General features: G+C 61.8%; 2 protein-coding genes and 1 long non-coding RNA gene across 13 annotated transcripts in view; 2 read left to right on the forward strand and 1 right to left on the reverse strand.

The window, feature by feature from the left end:
• Window positions 1–933: 933 nt before the first annotated feature.
• LOC117200594 (uncharacterized) lies at window positions 934–6047 on the reverse strand. 3 transcript variants are annotated; one of them, XR_004482198.2, is made up of 3 exons: window positions 4080–6047; window positions 3266–3417; window positions 934–1462 (listed from the first exon to the last, which is right to left on the reverse strand). It is a non-coding gene; the product is annotated as an uncharacterized LOC117200594 (long non-coding RNA). The 3 variants fall into 3 exon arrangements; XR_004482195.2 differs by lacking the exon at window positions 934–1462 and having other exon boundaries at window positions 2234–3417; window positions 4080–4232; window positions 4747–6047; XR_004482196.2 differs by lacking the exon at window positions 934–1462 and adding an exon at window positions 2234–2966.
• Window positions 6048–6192: 145 nt separating this feature from the next.
• On the forward strand, window positions 6193–17667 carry CAPN10 (calpain 10). 9 transcript variants are annotated; one of them, XM_033423862.2, is made up of 13 exons: window positions 6194–6525; window positions 9093–9224; window positions 9599–9795; window positions 10582–10799; window positions 12369–12510; window positions 13008–13174; window positions 13433–13653; window positions 14434–14636; window positions 14722–14977; window positions 15672–15762; window positions 16533–16732; window positions 16985–17030; window positions 17311–17667. In XM_033423862.2, the coding sequence occupies exons 1-13, from the start codon at window positions 6400–6402 to the stop codon at window positions 17346–17348; spliced, it is 2037 nt and encodes a 678-aa protein (XP_033279753.2). In that variant the 5' UTR covers window positions 6194–6399; the 3' UTR covers window positions 17349–17667. The 9 variants fall into 9 exon arrangements, 6 of the variants coding, with proteins under 6 accessions (XP_049567952.1, XP_033279753.2, XP_033279771.2 ...); XR_007478274.1 differs by lacking the exons at window positions 16533–16732; window positions 16985–17030; window positions 17311–17667 and adding exons at window positions 15973–16192; window positions 17155–17300; XM_033423869.2 differs by lacking the exon at window positions 15672–15762 and having other exon boundaries at window positions 6195–6525; window positions 14722–15010.
• GPR35 (G protein-coupled receptor 35) overlaps window positions 10694–19613 on the forward strand; it is a 33108-nt gene continuing 24188 nt past the window's right edge. The window contains exon 1 of the mRNA XM_033423905.2: window positions 10694–10799. The gene's annotated coding sequence lies outside the window, so the exon portion shown is untranslated. The remainder of the gene's footprint in view (window positions 10800–19613) is intronic.

Genomic DNA, 19613 nt, shown 5'->3' on the forward strand with positions numbered 1-19613 from the left:
GTTACGGCCCAGGGTCTCGGGGGGCTGTCCCAGCACCAGGGCCTGGTGGGGCTCCACTCGGCCCAGCCACTCGCGAGCTGGAAGGCCAGTCACCCGCCCGCGGGGAACAGGGACAGGGCGGCAGCAACAAAACCCCTGCGGAGGGAGAACCACGGGGGACCAGCAGCCCCCGCCCCACAGCAGTGTTAGAGGCCTGCCAGGGGCCCCATCCTGGGCCAGGCTCCCCAGTCCTGGGTTCTCTGTGGCCCTTGGCTCTGCCCTGGGAAGGGTCCGCCCTTCTCCTGTCTAACTGGTCACGCCTGATCATGGCATTGGCCAAGCCCTCTTTGGGGGCTGAACTGCTTCCTCGGCCTCTTCTCCACCAAGACCATTTTCAAGTCTCTAGTCACAAACTTTTTAGTCCCAGCCTCCTGGTTTCTTCGGCAGTGCAACTCTCAAAAGCGCTGTGGTCCCCCAAGGTCCTGCCGTGGCCTCTGTGGGCGTGCAGCCACGCCCGAGGCGCCTGCTTCGCTCCCGCCCCCCCGGCCCCTCCCGGCCTTGCGAGGCTCAGAAGCAAGCCCTACAGTCTCACGGGAGCGACACCCACAGCTCGGTGTCGTCCTGCCACATGGTCCTGACTGATCTGCCCTCTGGGATGAGCAGGTGGCCTCTCACCCCCACGAGTCCCTGCGTTCCTGCCTTTCTCGATTCCTTTTCCTCCCAGCTTGCAAACCGGGCATGTGTTTTCAGGCTATCTCTCCCTCGTGGTATCTTGCCAAACGCAGCCTGTGACCAACACAGGCTGCCAGGGTTTCCCAACCTCTTCCACCAGACCTGTGAGTTATTTTGGACATCGTTTGCCTCATGGGTCGTCACGGTTGAGTTTTACCAAATGTTTTGTGGCTGCATACCACAGCTTCCAGGGATGGGCCCATGCCAGCCCCCGGCCTGCATCGTATGTCCTGATACAGCCTCACACCTATTCTGGGGCCGATGTCTGTGCTCTGGCAACAAACAGCTCTAAAATACCAACGTTTTATTTTATTTTATTTATTTTTTTAATTTATTTTTGGCTGCGTTGGGTCTTTGTTGCTGCGCGCAGGCTTTCTCTAGTTGCAACGAGCGGGGGTTACTCTTCATTGCGGTGCACGGGCTTCTCATTGCGGTGGCTTCTCTTGTTGCAGAGCACGGGCTCTAGGTGCGCAGGCTTCAGTAGCTGTGGCTTGTGGGCTCTAGAGCGCAGGCTCAGTAGTTGTGGCGCACGGGCTTACTTGTTCCGTGGCATGTGGGATCTTCCCGGACCAGGGCTCGAACCCATGTCCCCTGTGTTGGCAGGTGGACTGTTAACCACTGCACCGCCAGGGAAGTCCCTAAAATACCAGTGTTTTAAATAACGAAGTTTTATCTCTCACTCGTGCCTTGTGTCCGCTTCAGGCCAGGCGGGGGTGTGGGCTTCCTGTCTCTCGTTCCTCAAGGACCCATGCTGATGGACGAAAGCACCTCGTCAGAGATGGGGCTGTGAAGGGGCTCACACCAGCAGTCAGACGCGCTGGGGCCATGCGCCACGTCTGTCCGCTCCTGCCACGTGCATGGAGGTGGGGGTTTTCGGCCAGTGGCAGTACTGACCACCATAGGGGCTGAGGGCAGTGCTGGGAGACAGAACTTTCGGGACAGAGAGGGGAGCAGTCAGGCAGGAGAATTGGGCCGAGGAGGGTGATGTCCAGGATGGGGATGGGAGTGGCCGTGAGCATCGGATCTGCTGGGGCCAAGGAAGGCGGGGCAGCGAGGAGAGATGGTGTGTGGAGAGCTGACCCGTGAGGGTTTGTGTATAGAGCCCCGCGCTGCCTGGAGCCTCTCTGGAGTCCAGGTACGGGCGTCTCGAGTCCCTCAAGCCGTGTCCTGTGTGGTCCAGACTTGCCTTGGGGGCGCTTCTCTCCCCTCCCCCACTCTTACTGGGACTTACTGGAGGTAAGCCCCCCTCTCTCAGGCCAGGTGCCTTGGGCAGAGCTTCAGATGTAAACATGAGGCGAGTCAAGCACCCACCCAGGAGAGCACCAACCACGTGCTCAGCGGCCAACACTCCCCGGCCCAAGCGGACCCCCAGGGAAGTAGGGCTGACAAAGGAATCAGAACACAACTAACGTCTCAGCCACACGATGGCGGGGTGGGGGTGGTTTGAAATAAACCCTAAGACAGGAATAGGCACCTGTGAGATGACCAGGAGTCAAGAAAAAGAACCAGTCAGGGACCTTGGAAGTTTCTTAAAGGGACAACTTTTTAAATAAAAAAAAATGCAACCCGAGAATGGTCACAGTGAAGACGGGACTCACGGACTGGAGCATCAAAGAGCCCTCCTCACGTCAGCAAAGGCCTGACGAAGGGAAAGAACAGAGGAAGCGCGAAGCGGTAGGATTCGCCCAAGACCCGGGGTCGTGGAAAGACTGGGCCGCACGAAGAAGCTCAGACTGATCAAGGCATCCTCGCTCTCAACACGACCGGGACTCCAGCCTCCTCTCCTTAGCCATTGCCCCCCTCTACCCACCATCAGACCTCCCCGGCCAGGCTGGGCCACCTAAGGCCGCCTCCCCCTGGCAGCCTCCCTAACCCACATCCCCTAACACAGGCTGTCCTTTCATCAAGAGGATTCTGACGGCAGCTGTTACGGGTTTTGTTTTTTGTTTTTTTCTTCACTTTCTCTCTAAATAATCACCAGATGCTGGGAGGGTGAAGGCCAAGCGCAGGGTGCGCCCTGAACACGGGCTGTGCCGAGGCTCCCACAGGGCTATAGCCCAGCATCCGGCAGGGGCTCTCAGCACAGGGCAGGGTGGAGAGCGCTACCGCCCACCCACCCAGGCCCAGATAATCCTTCCTTGTTCAAAAACGCACGAGCAAGCAGAGAGGACTAGAGGACGCAACGCCCGCAGTGCAGAAAATATCCCACTTGGAAATCCGGTCACCTCAGAGCAGTGAAGTCAAGAAGAAATTACCTGTATTGTGTTCAAAATAAAACTTAAGAACACATGACCACTTTGGAGCAGTAGTTAAGGGGGAAAGTCCTATCAGGAGCGTGTATTATTTTTAACAATGAGGTTAAAAAAAAAAAACCCAAACAATCTAAAACATCACCGCAAAAGAATCCATTCCTCTGTCAGCAAGCAAAGCGACCTAGGCCTGCCTGGTTTCGGAACGCTGGCTCCATCCCACGTATAGCTGTGGGGTCCTGGGCTGCCCCCTCCTCCCTTTGAAGTTAAGGTTCTTTGTCGTAAAATGGGACGGTAACACCTACCTCTGAGATGCGTGGGGATCGTACAAACTCCGCGTCTCAGCGTTGTCAAGTGCATTTGACCCTTCAAGCCCTTAGGGGCGGGACCTTCCTCACTTCTGTTGAACTGATTGCGGGTTGCAGGAAAGACACAGATGGCTTTGTTCCAGCCCTGCCTGGGGAGATTCCTTCAGCTGGAACCTCCAGACAGGGGCAGGGGAGAGACCCACGCTTCCAGGACGCACTCCCGCTCCGCTCCAGCGAAGACCGTCCCACAGGGAAACAGTCCACATTCGTGGCCCTCGCTGACGCCCCTCGGCCCAGGCCCAGCCTTGTTTCTCACGTAATCCTCAGCCCGCCCCAGGGTCCCTGCAGCTGGAGACGGGCCCAGAGAGCAGCTGGGACAGCCGCCCAGCAGGGCCAGGTTTCCAGTGATTCTTGCTCAGGTGACCTCAGGGTGCTCCTGGCTCGGGGGCCCTGGACTACTGCTCTGCGTGCCCCCGGCCCCGGGGGGCGGACACCCGTGCTCCCACCGTCTCTCGGTGCTCAGAGGCCAGAGTCAGCTCTGGGATGTGCGCGGTGGAGGCTGGTCCTGTGCGCCCAGGGCCTTGCTAAGGTAGGGGACCTCCCACCTGTCCCGTCCCCTGAGGAGGAGAGTCCCGGAGAGAAGGGCTTGCTCAGAGGGACAGCCGCCCCACCGCCCGCAGGCCCGGGACGCGAGTCAGCCTCGGGCTGCCTGGGGTCGGGCACGTGGCCTTCACTGTTCTGCGGGCCTGAAACTGCCTTGCAATTCAGACGCATCAATGCAACTGAGAACGTGTCTCAAGAGCTTCCTCACCTGAGGGGCCCGAGGCCAATCCTTCTGCAGCTCCACGGGGCCTCCCCATGTCTCACTTGTAACCGTCAAACAGCGCTATGACATGGAGCTGGTGTTCCCGCCTTACAGCGAGGGCCCTGAGGTCAGACTTTAAATAACTGCCCATCCCGGGACCTGCGGTTGTGGAGACGGGTTGTGCACCAGCAGCCCCCAGAACACCTCCTCATTTTCCCACCCCAGGCTGCCTCCGTCGCCTCCTGATACCCCAAGCCAGAGGCTCCACTCTGCACAGGGCTGGGGGGTGGGCCCAGGAGGGAGAGGGGACTCCTGCTAATTGGCCAAGGGGTCATCTCTGCACCCAGAGGTGGGGAAAGGCACCACAGGGCTTGTGGGGTAAGTGTGGCCCAGGAGGAGCTGTGCCCGCAGGCCGACAGGAAAGATGCCTTCATGCCGTCTCGGTGTTGGTCACAAACCAACACTGCAGGCCTGGGCTGCTGCCTACCCAGCACCAACTGTCTGCTGGCCCCTTCTCTGGGCGTGGGCCCAGCTCTGGACACCGACATGCCCACAGGACACTGCCTGCTCTCCAGAGCTTGCAAGCCTGGGTAAGTGGCACAGCAGAGGCCCCCACTTAGAGTCCAGATCCTGGACTGGCCCCAGCCCGCTGCTCACCACCCCAGCGTGTTACCTGGAGCAAACCAGTCGCCCAACACCCCAGGTCAGGGAAGTTTCTCTTAGTCCTTCAGGACACCCACATGAAGCAGGGCCCAGGCCATTCCTGACTCCATCCAGCTACGGTGCAGCCTCCAGCCTGCCATAAACATCTTCTGGGAGAGTCAGCACCACGGGGGCAAGGGTCATGAAATGAGCATCCCAGAGAGAGATGTCAGACGATGCGGTTACTCCCTTCTCTAGAACCTCAGCAGAGATGAGGACCCTAGGCCTCCAAACCCCCCCGTATCATGCCACCACCAACAGCTGCTCCTCATGCAGGCCTTGCTGGGCCTCTCAGAGGGAGAAGCCGCAGCTGTCACAGCAACCGGGGGCTCTGGAGCAAGAACGCCGGGGCAGGGGCTCCTGGACCAGGCTCCGTTTCTCATCAGCATGGATCAGACTGCAGAAGGGCTTCGATCTGACCACCCTTCCTATCTGGGAGGCTGGGCAAAAGCGGCCTGCGGATACAAAATCTGAGAAGCTCTAGTAGGTATCAGAGCGCTGTCCTAGAAGGATTGTGCCCCACCCCATCTCCTCCCCTGTGCGGCCCTCTGTGAAGGCTCCAGCCACAGTGAAGCAGGCTTGGAGAGGCAGTCAGAGAATAAGCCTCTGGCTGGCTGCCTGCCTTCCTTCCTAGGAATGGGGACGGGGAAGGGCAGGCTCCTGCAGCAAAGGTGAATCCTTGAGCAGATCCTTAAGTCACTGCCCTCACCAACCCGCAGCACTGAGCGGCCATGAGCTACAACCGCAACTCCAGCGGGTCACTGTGCAGCCCACCAGCACCAGATGCCCGGCCATCTGGGGACCCGGAGGATGCTCCAGCCTCATCGCCTGCCCGGCTCAGGATCTAGCGCGTCTGATCCCAGCCTGCCCTGAGACAGCCTCCCAGGCCTGGGTAGGCCCTCCCGGGGCCGTAACATTCCCCAGGACCCCAGCACACAACCACAACAGTGGCGGACACCACACGGTCCCTGACGGCCCACAGCTCCCCTTCCCGAGTCTCTCATTGGCTCTCCCGACACCAGGTGGCCGGACCCACCGCCCCCGCCGGAAGAAGTGCATTCTGGAGGCAGCACGGCATGCTGGGACCTGTAGTTCGTGGCCCGACCTCGGCCGAGACTGCCTCTCTGGTCCCTTCTGCCTCAGGAGGCAGTCCTGACGCCCCGACCCGAACCACACCGGCCCGAGGACAAGACGCTGCCGGCTTCCCAGGTGTGAGTCTCCGCTGAGACACCTTCGAGCCCCCCGGCCCTGGAAAGAGAAGTGCAGCCAAGGCGACTAACCGGCTTCGCTGGAGCCTAGATAGAGAGCCACGCCCCCTGGGGGCTGGGAATCTGGCGCGGACTTCCCAACGCTCGAGTGGGATTGGGCCGTTCTGTCATGTGATCAGGGGCTACGCGCCTGGTTGGCTGCAGCCTAGATCGACGGTTACCGGGGCGACGGAGCGGGCGGGCACCGGGGCCGGGTGGTACTGTGGGTCCAGCGGGGCTGGGGGGCCGGGCCGGACGGGGGAGGCGCGAGGCAGGCGGGACCGCGGCCGGTTCGCGCTCCCTCCGGGGCTGCGCGCCCCCTCGGCTGCGCTCGGCACCGGGGCGCGGGCAGCAGATGGGAGCTCGGGGTGCCCAAGATGCGGGTGCCGGCCAGGGAGCTCTTCCGGGACGCTGCCTTCCCGGCCTCGGACTCCTCGCTCTTCTCCAGCTTCTCCACGCCGCTGGCCCAGTTCCGGGAGGAAATCACGTGGAGGCGGCCCCAGGTGGGGCAGGGGGGCGCGCGGGTCTCACGAGTCTCGCGCCAGGCCTCCAGGCGCTCCTTCCTGCAGGGGTGCGAGCGCGGCGGCCGCGGTTAGCCGGGGCTGGATGCACGACGGTCGGCAGGGTCTGCCGCCGCTGTCCTCCTGAGTGGGCTGCCAGGCCCCCTCCCCAGCCCACTCGGGGTGTGCTGGACCCGAGTTTACGGCCCCTCCTTGCGAGAGCTCTGTTCAATAGGAGATTCAAGCCACAGCGAGAGGGGCGTTTTAACAGACGCAAACTCAGCCCCACTTGCGTCTGCTTTGAAGAGCTTCCAGTCTGCATGGCTCTTCTGGCCACAAGCGGTCTCGTTCTGTTTCTCATTATGTTCTGGAAGGGCCAGGCTGAGCCTACAAAGCAAAGCCGTTTTGCTCTGCGCGTTCCTGTCTTGGACCTCGTGCACTTGCACTTTCAGATGTAATTATTTCAAGGTGCTAGTTTAGAGGGATGCTCCGGCCTAGTGCTATGCTGGTATCTTTAGAAATGGTGTATCAGCTGAATAAGACTGTCCAAGGAACCGTCTCTCCCTGAGTGTATGCAGTCTTAGTGGGGACATCTGTGTGCACCAGCCCTGGAAGAAGGCCAGACCTGGCTCTGCCTGTTGAGGTGCTTTCCGTGGGCAGCACTGAGAGGGCCTGTTTGGCATGGAGGTGCCAAGAGCCAAAGAGCCTGACCGGCCATGCCGGTGGAATTTGGGTTAAAAAAAAGTGTGGGGGGTGGATTTTAGGGACAATGGGAGGCCATTAGAATGTTTTTAGTAGAGGAGTGATTCGATTTGATTTACGTTTTAAGAAGCTCACTCTTACTGCCAGGTGTGAAATGGATTGTTGGGGCAAGAATGAAGGTGGCCATTGCAGTGGTCCTGGAGAAAGATGAAGGAGCTCAGATTAGTGTGACAGCCGTTGGGATGGGGCTTTGGAGTGGATGGATTTGAGAGAGATTTTGGAGGGGGGATTGATAGATCTTAGTGACCGATTGGAAACTAGAGCTGGGTTCGTGGTGGTCAGGAAATGGGAAGAGAAACTTATATTTACATAACACTCATTATATGCCAGTAAAGGCTATAGGTATTCTATATGCACAGAATTTATGCCCTTGATTTTATTTAGTCCACCTAATTCTATAAGGTTGGTACTTGTATCTCCATTTTACAGACCAGGAAACCAAGGTTAAGTCAAAAGGTTGCCCAAGGTCTCAGGACTAAGAAGTGGCAGAGGTAGGCCTGAGACCCGTTTGTCTTAGTGACCAATTGGAAGTAGATGTCAGGATGAAAGAGGGACCAAGAATGACTTCTGGATTTCTAGCCTGAGCACCTGGGGGATGATGGTCCCGGTTGCTGTGCTGGGGAAACTGGGGGGTGGGGGAGAGCTAGGGGTGGAAATGTAGGCTTGGGTTTTGCTCTCACAGGTTCAAGCGGAGCTGACAGTAGGCAAGTGGATATGAGAGTCGGGAGCTCAGGAAGACCTGGCCTAGATGCTCCACTGGGAGCTGGGACTGTAACAGATGGCTTACTGTCCAGGGTCTGGAGGGGTATCTCAGGAGAAAGTATGGGCAGAGAAGAAGAGGCGGCTTGGAACCGAGCCTTGAGGAACCGCAGGTGCCTTGACAGGTAGACTTGAGAAGTGGCAGGCAGTGAGGGGAAAGGACAGCCAGAAGCCCTTGGAATCATGGAAGCCAGGAGGGGACTGCTGGGGTCGGGGGCAGCCACTGCTCTGATGCTGCCCAGTGTTGGGAAAGACAAGAGCAGAGGATGCCCGTTGGAGGTGACGACACAGAGGTGACATTGATAAAAGCAGTTTGGGGGGCATGGCTGGCTCAGAAGCAACGAGGTGTGGCAAGGAGCCGGAGGGAGGAAGTAGGGGCAGCAGCTCTTTCGAGAAGTCGGTCAGTGACGGGCCTAGAGGGGAAATAGTGCCCAGGGACAGCATCTTAGAGAAGAGGAGACATCCTCTCCCATGCCTTATGCTGGTGGGATCCTCCCTGCAGAGAAGGAAGGAAGCGGGGATCGTGGGAGGGACCAGATACTGAGGGCAGGAATGGGGTCAGGTCAGGGGGCTTCTGATGGAGCATCAGGTGTGGCCATCCGCTCAGAGGGGCGAGGGTGTTTTGAGAAGAGAAGGAGGAAGGAGAAGGGGTAAACTAGTCAGGGGTGTGGAAAACTGAGCCTTTTAGAGAAACAGTATAGAGGACCCACAAATTCATACTTGCCTGTATGAATTTAAAGTGAAACCGTTTTCTAGACCAACTGTTTTATGAAAGGCGGGGTAGGATTCATCCAGAGTTGGGAGTTTTGCCAATTAAGGAAGGTGGACAGAGACAGGGACCCTGGAATCGTAAGTTGGATGCAATGATCTGAAGCCAGGAGGGGCTGACGGATACTGGCTGCAAGAAGCCAGCTGCTTCCCGTCCCCTCTTAGGCAATGTGGATGACCAGAAAAGCTCCTCCCCAGCCCCTGTCACATAGATCCTGTGTTGTTAGTTTTAAAGCTAGCCACAGGCATGAAGTAATTCTGGACGATTTTCTTTATTTCAGGAAATCTGCGCCACACCCCAGCTGTTTGCAGATCGCGCTCAGGAAGGACAGGTGAAGCAAGGGCTGCTAGGGGACTGCTGGTTCCTGTGTGCCTGCGCCGCCCTGCAGAAGAGCCAGCACCTCCTGGACCAGGTGTCTGCCACAGCGCGGCTTCCCCTCCGGCCCTTGCTTCCTGTCTGCCCGCGTTGGAAGGAAGCAGGAGGCAGCCAAGCTCTTGCCCTGCGGGACTCGGCCCTCGGGGGCTCCGAGGCGCAGATGCAATGACCCCCTCCCGCAGGGGCCAGCAGGGCTGCTTTCTGCCCTGCTCTGCCATCTCCCGAGCCCTGGGTCAGGCAGGCATTTGGAATAAAAAGACAAACGTGCCAGCCAGGCGTCGGGGGAGGTGGAATCCTTTGCGCGACGGGAGGGTACCGTTCCGCACGGTCACGCTCTGCTCGGGATGCTGGGAGCGCGCCGCGTGCTGGCTTCTCTCACCATCTCCTTTTGCCTCTCCCCACGCGCGGCAGGTCTTTCCTCCGGGACAGCCGAGCTGGCTCGACCAGACGTACCGCGGCTCCTTCACCTGTCGAGTTTGGCAGTTTGGACGCTGGGTGGAGGTGACCATAGATGACCGTCTGCCTTGTCTTGCAGGGAGACTCTGCTTCTCCCGGTGCCAGAGGGAGGATGTGTTCTGGCTTCCCTTACTGGAGAAGGTCTACGCCAAGTACGCACGCTGCGGGTGGAGGGGCCGGGCCAGGCGGGCTGGGGGCCTGGGAAGCACATCTGCTCGCCCTGGGCTGCAGCATCCTTGTCAGCAGCTAGGGTCTGGTGGCCAGTCCTGGGTGGGGCGACCCGTCCAGAGACAGAGACTCTGAGACTTGGCCTGTGGTTTGCTGTCCCCTCTGCCCACTCCCTCTTTCCCTGCCCTCATTTCAAAGTCGGGCATGAAGGCCTCGCCTCCAGAAAGAGGGTGTGTGTTTTCCTCTCTCTTTCCTCAAACCCAAGCGAGAGAAATGTCTCCGTCTATCTGTGTCACCACTGGGGACAGGCGGCCTCTGTGCAGGTTGCTGGGAAGGAATGAGGCCACCGAGGTACCATGCTCGTTTATCGTAGTCCTGAGACCAAGGACTTCCTCCCCGAGTGTGCTGATGGCCGTGCTGCAAGGCGCTGGGCCGGTAGGCAGGCCTCCGCGGTGGGAGTGAGCCCTCCACTGCTGCCGCTGGCGGGGCCGAAGGCCTTGATCATGAGAGACGCAGGAGTGGGAGCTCACAGCCTCCGTGCCCGCCTCCCGCTGGTGCCCCACAGGGGCAGAGGCTGCAGGGCACTGCGGGGTGCTGTCCCTTACGGCCTTGGAGGCGAGCTTGTGTCTGGACTTGGTGAGGACAGGATGGGAGGGAAAGAGGGGAGGAAAGAGAGGCGATTGAGGTGGGTAGAAGGCAGACCACAGGGGACAGGAGAGGGGCAGGGGGCCTGGTACCGGAGCCTCACGCCTTCCTGGCTGTCTCCCCAGGGTCTACGGGTCCTATGAGCACCTGTGGGCGGGACAGGTGGCTGACGCCCTGGTGGACCTCACTGGTGGCCTGGCCGAAAGGTGGAACTTGAAGGACATGGCAGGAGCCAGCGGCCAGCAGGACAGGCCCAGGGGCGCGGAACGCAGGACTTGTCGGCATCTGCTCAGCCTGAAGGACCGCGGTCTGCTGAGCTGCTCAGTGCTCAGCCCCAGAACAGGTAGGTGGGAGCGGGCGGCGGCATGGCAGGCCTGCACACCTGAGCCCTCTCGGCCTCCTGTACAGAGCTTTTTACTGTGGTCCTAGATGGGCTAAGCGGAAAGGAGGACCTTCGGAACTGGTGTCTGAGTGTGTGACCTTCCCTACTGACCGTCCTTCTCTGGAGGGAAGTGTCCCCTTTTCCCTTGACCAGGGCTTGCCGCCATGGGGAGGCGGGAGCCTGTATTGGGGTCGCTGGGAACCAGGTGGCGGCACCATCTCTGGCCCAGCTGGTAACCTGGCAAAAGCGACAGTCAGGTTTTCACTTTAGTAATATACCTGCTCATTGAAAGAAATCCGTTGAAAAAACAAATCACTCAGACTTGACTACTTTTGACTTTTTAGTCCCTTCTCAGTTTTTTTTCAAAAAGATGTATATGTTTTATATTCTATATCATATGCCATTATCTGTGTTGCTGTGTAAACTTTGTCAACGTCTTACGTTATCAGTGTGTCTGCTGCACTCTTCTTAACTCTTCCCTTGATGTTGGGTATTCAAGGTCTTTCCATTTTATGCTATTATAAATAGCACTGCAGTGGACATCTTTATGCACAATTGTTTTCATATTTACGGTTATTTTCCTAACGGGCTTTTTGTCCAAAGAATAAGAACATCAAAATAAACTGCCACGTGTTGGCCGTCGTGCTGCCCGGCGGCGCGCGAGCGTTAGCACAGCCCCGGGCTGGTTGGCCCACCTGCAGGCCTCAGGGTGGGGTTGGGGAAGCACACTTCGAGGGTGAGGGGAGCCCACAGAGTGCTGTGCTGGGACGCTGTGCGAGACACTGCCTCAGAGGGTGGCCTGTGTAGCATCAGCTGCCCCCAGGGTGGGGTAGGGCTAATTCTGGGCACTTCAGGCTTTGGGGGAACCCACAGGCAAAGATGGAGAGCAGCTGGAACCCACCGAAGTGGCAGGGGGCTGGGGACGTGGGCGGGACACCCAGAGTGGCGGCTCCAGTGCCTTTCTAAGCAAAGCACTTAAAGACATTCCAGGAGTTTCTTCTCCTGTCTGGACCGCCACCCGCCCACCAGTCTCTGCTTGGCCCCTTCACTTCTGCGCCTGTCTGTCCCAAGGCCTCTGGCCAGGTGGAGGGTCTCCCGCGGGCCTCCAGCCCTCCCCACCGGTTTCTGCTCAGACATACCTGACGCCCCTGACACCTTAGCAGGCCTCGCCGAGAAGAGGTTTCTCTGGTTTCTGGCGTCACAGACCCGCCCGTGACAGTGCTGGGAGCAGCCCTTTTGAGAACCTCCCTCATCATCCTCAACGAGGGCCGAGGCCCAGAGAAGGGAGTGACTTGTCAGGCCTGGCGGCAGCCAAGCCGCAGTCTAAACCCAGGCCTTCAGCGTGACTCACGCTGCATAAGGCCACTCCGGAGCTGACTTGTCGGCAGCGGTCAGGAAAGGAGCCCCTGGTGGCCCGCGGGGACCCGGGTGCCTGTGCAGCTGCGGTTGAGTGGGCTGGGGCGTCCCAGGGAAGGAGGCGGACCTGTGCATCTGCTCGGTTTGAGGACTTCCTGGCTGTCCCTCACCCAGGTACCAGGGCGCTGGGGGAGTTTCATGCTTTCATCGTCTCGGACCTGCGAGAGCTCCGGGATCGGGCTGGTCAGAGCATCCTGCTGCTGCGGATTCAGAACCCCTGGGGCCGGCGGTGTTGGCAGGGGCCCTGGAGAGAGGGGTGAGTGTGGCGAGGTGCACTCTGGGTCATTGCGCTGGTCTTGCTGGGGGAGGGGTGCGGGGCCTGAGGGGCAGCCCAGAGCCACCTTGACCGCGTGTGCGCCTGGTGTCCGAGGCCGGGCCGTGGTCAGGACAGGGTTTGGTTGCTCTCCTGCTCGTGGGCCACCGTGCTCTGTGCTCGGCCCCAGATGGCCTGTTGAGGGAGCCTTAGTGCTGGGCCCTGCGACCCAGGCGCCCGGGGCGGTCGGGGCCTGTCCTGGGTCAGGGGCACCCACGGACTGGTGGATGCCTTGCCGGGCTGCGGGCGACAGACCCACGGAACGCCTGCACCCAGTCATCAGCTCAGCGTCAAGACCTGGCCCAGGGCCGCTGCCCTTCGCCGGCCCAGGGTCGCAGGGCGGGACCAGCATCCCCACCCCCACCCCGCCCTGCCACCTGCCACCCCCTGTCATCCGCTCAGCAGGCGGGAGGCCTCGGCTGAAGGGAGGTTCCTTCCAGGGGTGAAGGGTGGAACCGGGTGGAGTCCGCGGCCCAGTCTGAGCTGCTGTCACAGCTCCAGGAGGGGGAGTTCTGGGTGGAGGAGGATGAGTTTCTGCGGGAGTTTGACGAGGTCACCATCGGCTTCCCCATCTCAGAGGCTGGCCACCTGCAGAGCCTCTGCTCAGGTAAGGGAGGCCTGCGCCCTGGGGGAGGCCTCGTGGCTCGCAGTGGCCCGGACAACTGGCCTCTGACGTCTGGGGCTGAGCAGGCCCCGCGTCCCACCGCGGGGTGCCTGGTTGCCCCTTGGCTTCTCTTCAGGGCGGAGCGGTGGCTGCACCCCCACCTGCCCTGGGGGGACAGGTGGCGGGGTGGGGGGCCCCTGCTCATGCAGAGAACAGGAGGGGGACCCCGTCCCTGCAGCTGACGTGGGGGTCGCCACCCAGGAAGGGTGCTGTGCCACACTCAGGAGCTGCCCGGGGCCTGGGTCAAGGGCCAGTCGGCGGGAGGCTGCCGGAACTACAGCGGCTTCCCCAGCAACCCCAAGTTCTGGCTGCGGGTCTGCGAACCCAGCGAGGTATACGTGGCCGTCCTGCAGAGACCGCAGCTGCGCACGGCGGGCCACCCAGGCAGGGACTACCAGGCCGTGGGCCTGCACATCTGGAAGGTAACCCACCCGGGCCTGGCACCCCGATCTGTGGGATGCAGGCACAGGGGCGAGGAGGCCTGAGCCCCAGGAGCACCCAACGTGCCCCTCGCCCCCCCCCCCCGGCTGTCTTCCCACAGACCCCGCTCAGATCTGAGTCCACAGGACTCACCTCCCTCCGCCTAGCCCAGGGTGTGCCCTTTGGCCAAAGGCAAGCTACACAGAAGCAGCCGTTAGCAGAGCTGGCAGAGGTATTAGGAGGGCTGCTGGGGGCAGCCCCGGACCTCCCTACAAAACAGGGATGGGGTTGTTGTGCTCTCGTGGGTTGTCTGAGGTACCCTCGTACCTCAGGGTGGAGGTACGTGGAGACCCCTGTCCTGCTCTCCGAGGGGACAGGAGGGTGGCCGACAGAGGACCGCGCTGCCCGTTGGCTTGCCCAGTTGCTTGGTTGTTAACCCTGTGTGTCCTGACGGGGTCTGACAGCTCACATCACACTGTTCCCCGTCTCTGTGCGGCCACGGCCTGCCTGGTGTTGCTTTCCTCGTGCAGAAACTGCTAGCAAGCGTTTGCCTGGCAGTCCCCAGGTTGCATCAGCCTCCTGCCTTTACAGGCGCGGCCCTGTCTGGATTTGTCTGTCTCCTCCCGGAGCAGAGGAGGACTTGCAGGCTCCCGTGTGGGATGGAGCCACTGACCCCAGGGCTGAGGGGAAGGCCTGGGTTCACCGGGGTGCGGGGGACCCGTAGGCCTGGGTGCTTCGAGGGGGGCCCTTCTGTGACGGGTGCACACGGGCCTCCCCTGCAGGTGGAGAAGCGGCGGGTCAGCCTGCCCAAGGCCCTGTCTGCGCCCCCCGTGGCGGGCACCGCATGCCACGCGTACGACCGCGAGGTCCACCTGCGCTGTGAGCTCGCCCCGGGCTACTACCTGGCTGTGCCCAGCACCTTCCTGAAGGACATGCCAGGGCGGTTCCTGCTCCGGGTCTTCTCCAGCGGGAGAGTCTGCCTCAGGTGAGGGTGGTGGGCAGGCCGGGGACTGGGGCAGGGCCGCGTGAGTGTGCGCCACGGCCGCCTCCTGTGCTTCTCTCCCCGGCAGCGCCATCCAGCCGGCAGCCCAGAGCGCTGCCCCCCGGGAGGTCCTGCCCATGGGCGAGTGGGAGACCGTGAGGCTGCGGGGCTCCTGGAGAGTCGGCCGGACGGCGGGGGGCAGCCGGAACTTTGCCTCCTACCCCACCAACCCCCGCTTCCCCCTCTCGGTGCCGGAGGGCGCGGGCCTCCGCTGCGTCCGCATCACCCTGCGCCAGCACTGCCGTGACCACGAGGGCCTCCCCATCGGCTTCCACGTCTTCCAGGCAGGCGCCCCTGCTCCCGGGCGTCCGGGTGGGGTGAGCCGGGGTCGGGCAGAGAGGCCCCTGGGGTCTGTCCGCGTCATCCAGTCACACACAAGACTCATTTCTATTCCTAAAGTCCATAGCTCACTGGGGGTCACGGCTCAGCTCAGGCAGCCCCTCGTCCACTCGCCCGGGCTCAGAACCACTGGACACTTGTGTCCTGAGCTGCCCCCAGCACTGCACCTGCAGCCGGGAGGCCCGACAGGGCGCAGAGGGTGCCGTTGTCCAGCAGGAGCCGCCCTGAAGCCGCGTGAATCCTCCCCGCCCCAAACCCCGTGGCTGAGTCTGGAACCAGCGAGGGCCTGGGCTCTGGGGACCAGCAGGAAAGGGACGGAGGGGAGGCCCACACCCGCTGAGACGTGACGGATGGTCGCGCCACCGAGTGAGGGTCTTCTGATCAGAAAGAGAAGACAGAGCTGGGGGTAGGAGCTGAGAGCGAGGCCGAGGTGCAGGGCCGAATCCCAGGCAGCAGGAGGGTGGGGCGGCCTTCGGGAGCTCGGGGAAGTGCGCCAGTTGCCCCTGCAGAGGAGAGGCTGCCTCCCGGGCTCACGTGGGCACGGGTGGCAGGAGACCATGGAGGCCAGGCGAGGGCCAGGGAGTCACAAACGCCGCCCTGAGCGCCTTCCCCGGCCTCAGTCAGCTCTTCCTCTCCCAGCGCGTGAACAGGATGCACCTAGCGACGTGTAGCTGGAGAAGGCGGGGAGGTGAAGTGCTAGAGGTCAGAGGTCACAAACCCAGATCCCATGGTGAGGCGTGGCTCCCCTGCTCCTTCTGGGGACCCCGCTTCAAGATGGGCTTGGACAGTGGCAGGTGCCCGAGGAGGGCATGGGCTGGAGGATGGCCCGGAGCTGTGCCGTCAGGGGCCCGTCATGGGGCTGGACACGCTTAGCCTGCGCTGCAGACGACGTGGGGGAGCGGAGGGTCGGCTCTTCTCTGAGAAGGTTCTGTGCCCTCAGGATCCCAACGGCTGAGGACGTGCTCTGGTGCCTCGCTCCACCGCAGGCCACCCCTGGGGTACCCCCCCGGCGCTTCGAAAAAAGTGCCGGTGCTGGGGCCAAAGAGATGAGTCCTGGGGCAGGGGCTTGCGCAGTGGGGTCCTCCTGGTGCCCTGGGTCTTAATTCCCCCACCCAGCTCCTCCCAGCGGCCACCCTGAAGGCTGGGCTGTGCCCTGGTCTCTTCCCCTGAGAGCCCCAGGCAGAGCTTCTCAGGGCCCAGAAGCTGGGGCTGCAGTGACAGTCGCTGGAGGATGTGAGGGCGGGCCTTCTGCTGGTCCCCAGGCTGCGGCCCTCGGGTGGTGGGGCCCCGGTGAGTGGCGAGTCCAGCTTCGGGGGCCTGGCATGTGTGACGGGGTCCAAGCAGACTGCACCGGGGTGCTCCCGACCCAGGGCAGTGCTGCCTGGGAAGGGAGCGAGGCCAAGGCTGAGACAAGGGACTTGCCTTCGCCGTCCTGGCGGAGACAGCCGATTCGGTCCGCCCACGGGCAGGCCGCCCGGTCTAAGCCCGGGCCTCCCCCAGGTCCCAGCGGACGGCGGGGGCCAGGATGTGCCCTCCTTGCTGCTCCAGGAGCCTCTGCTAAGCTGTGTGCCGCACTGCTACGCCCAGGAGGTCAGCCGGCTCTGCCACCTGTCCGAGGGGACCTATTGGATCGTGCCCTCCACCTACCTGCCAGACACAGAGGGGGCCTTCACAGTGACCGTAGAGACCAGAATAGACAGGTGGGGCGCCGGGGCCGTGTGTGGGAGTGTGTGTGTGTGTGTCGGTCGGGGGGCCGTGGTCCTCAGCATCTTAGCGCCCCTGGCTCTCTCCCACCTGTCGCACACACCCCAGCTCTCACTGTGCTGGCAGAGCCCAGAGGCCTGTGGGAGGAGAGTGCGCTGTCTAGAGAGCAGACGGGCCTGGAGCGTGGCTGCCTCTCCAGGTGCGCGGGGAGGGACCCAGAGGGGTGAGAGCGGTGTCTTCTCCCACAGGCGCTCCATTCACAGCCAGGAGATGCTGGGGCAGCTCCTCAAGGAGGTACGTATGGGGCCTGGGAGGGCCCAGCTCACTCTGCTTTGGGGCCTCCTGGTGCCCTGCGTCTTAACTCCCCTGCCTAGCTCCTCCCAGCGGCCACCCTGAAGGCTGGGCTGTTCCCTGGGACACGAGGTGCCCTGGTCTCTTCCCCTGAGAACCCCAGGCAGAGCTTCTCGGGGCCCAGAAGCTGGGGCTGCCGTGACAGCCCCTGGAGGACGTGAGGGCGGGCCTTCACCCCTCGAACCAGGGCAGTGCCGCCAGCCCTCGCCATCTCCTCCCGCAGGCCTCCTTCGTGGCAGTGATGAAAGCCTAACCGGGTGATCCTGCGTGTCGGCTCCGGTGACCAGGGGTCTGAGGGGCTCCCAGTGGCCCACACGCCAGGGCCGCGGCGGCCGGCCTGAGCGGGTCCTGGCAAAGAGCCCCCGTCCCTGCAGGTGCTGCAGGAAGGGCAAGAAAAACTCAGGGTGGGCACCTTTGTTCCATGCCGCTGAGCCGACAGAGCCTCCCTGAAATCCTCCACGCCCTGTCTCCCTGGCCCCGGAGAGAGGCCTTATGGTGCGTCGGGACAGATCTTGTTTAAAACTATTTATTAGAAACGTTTTTAGGATGTAAATTTATAAATAAACATCAGTACTGAGCAGCTTCCGGCTGGCTCCTGGTTTAGGTAGCCAGCGGCTTCATTGGCTGTCACTGGGGGAGCAGGTGTGGGGCTCCCGCCTGGCTGCTGAGACACAGGGGGTGACCAGGTGGCCCGAGGGGTGCAGGGCTGGCGTAGGGAAGGAGGAGGTGGGTAGTGAGAGAGAAAATTGGAGGGGCGGCACATGGCAGTCTGCGAGTGGCTGAAGCGGCACGCTGCCATCAACTCCCCGTCCACGCTGGGCCCCCCACCTGGCTGCCTTCTAGTCATCTGGTCTACCAGCCGACGGGCTCTGGTGCGAATGCTGCCGCCGGCGCCCAGCGGTCTCCTGCTTCCTTCTAGGAGGTGCGGGATGAGGTCCTCTGCTCTTGACTTGGGAGGGGATAGCCTGCAGGTCTCTGACCCCTGGACCCCTCAACCCCTAACCATTTCTGGTGCCCCGATCGTGGCCTGGTTTGTCTCCTGCCCCATCTTCCTCCTCTGACTTCAGCACCGTGTCATCACCATGACTGGGGCGTCGAGCCAGTTGGGTCTCTTTGTCCTGTATTACAACACAGTCTGGAAAAAACTGCCAGTGGCCGTTCCATTGCGCGAAAGCGCGGGCTGGTCCTCGTCTCTCCTGACCTGCACCGTCACGGAGCGCTGCCGGGCCTGATGCTGCCCTCGGGGGCAGGAGTTGTCCTGGGAACCCCGAGTTCTGAGTCACGTGGAGCTGGGCTGGGGCCGCCATTCCTGACGGGACCACCCCGGGGTCTTTGGAGGCTCAAGGGGGGGGGGGGGTTGTCCCAGTCTCCACCCTCCCCCGAGGTACCGTTTGCGATTTGTTGTCTGGGGTGGGTGATGGTTTCAGCCTCGCCCTTGGCCTTCCTGACTGGCGTCTCTGACCCCAGAGAGGGTGTTGGTCATTTGCACATGTGAATCCCAGTTACATGCTTGGAGACCAGGAAGTGACGCCATTGCCCGCTGGGAGCCGGTCCTGGCAAGATTCCACTGTCAACAGCCTCCTGTGTCCCACCCTGGCAGGGCCCATGAGGCCGTGCCAGAGGTCAGTGTCAGCTCAGGACCTGAATGCCCAGTGGTTCGCAAACGTCTGGACGTCCCCTCCCTCTCCCTGAGCGCAGCCAAGGAGTAGAGGGCCTAAAGGCCAGGTGGGCGGGGGCGTCTGGGGGAGTCTGTTGTGCACACCTGCTGTCGGGGGAGGGTCCTTCCTCTTGGAGCCCGGCCACCTCTGCAGTCCATGGGCCCAGGCCTGGCTCTCTCTGCCCTGCAGCTGGAGCTCCTTCATGAGTGACCAGAGGCGGCCTCACACCTGGCCCCCAGCCACCTGCCCTGTCACCCTGCTGTCCGTGTATCTCAAACCCCCGGACGGGACGAGACCACCACCTGTGCCCAGAGGCAGGCCCCTGTCACCAGGCGCAGTGGGTGATCCAGCTCCAAACCCCATGGTATCAACTCTTCTTGGACCTCGGAGGCGACACGAAAACAAGTTTGGGGTGCAGGATGTTTATAAGGGAAGGAGGGGAGGTCTGACACGTGCATCCGGAGTCCCACATGGGGCTTAAATGCAGGGTGTTTACACCCCGCCTGGCTAGGTCTCCCCGGCAGGTTACCCCGTGGGTGTCCTTAGAAGAGGTAGCAGAGCTTCGCGTGAGGACACAGAAGGCGGCCTTCTGCGAGCCAGGACGGGGGCTCCGCCAGGAACCAAATTGGCCAGTGCCTTGACCTTGGACTTCCAGCTTCGAGAATTGGGAGAAATCAATGTCTGTGGTTAAGCCTCCGAGCCTGCGGTGTTTTGTCCCGGCACGACCGAGACAGGCTGCTCCTGATTCTTGAGCCGCGGCCGCAGCCTTCCCTGGAGTGGACTTTCTCTCTAAGCCTCCACAGGGTGCGTGTGCTCTCTGCAGCCGCCACTGCCTTGAAGAGCTTGGTCCCGAGATCGGCTGGGGCAT

The sequence above is a fragment of the Orcinus orca genome, chromosome 7 (assembly GCF_937001465.1).
Source record: "Orcinus orca chromosome 7, mOrcOrc1.1, whole genome shotgun sequence".
Taxonomy (NCBI): Eukaryota; Metazoa; Chordata; class Mammalia; order Artiodactyla; family Delphinidae; genus Orcinus; species Orcinus orca.

Excerpts from the sequence above, each read along its gene's own strand:
- CAPN10 (XM_033423856.2), top strand. The coding sequence starts at position 6,400 with ATGCGGGTGCCGGCCAGGGAGCTCTTCCGGGACGCTGCCTTCCCGGCC. Across the intron at positions 12,511-13,007 it reads CAGGGGCCCTGGAGAGAGGG|GGGTGAAGGGTGGAACCGGG; the intron begins GTGAGTGTGGCG and ends GGTTCCTTCCAG. Across the intron at positions 14,637-14,721 it reads AGCGGGAGAGTCTGCCTCAG|CGCCATCCAGCCGGCAGCCC; the intron begins GTGAGGGTGGTG and ends TCTCCCCGGCAG.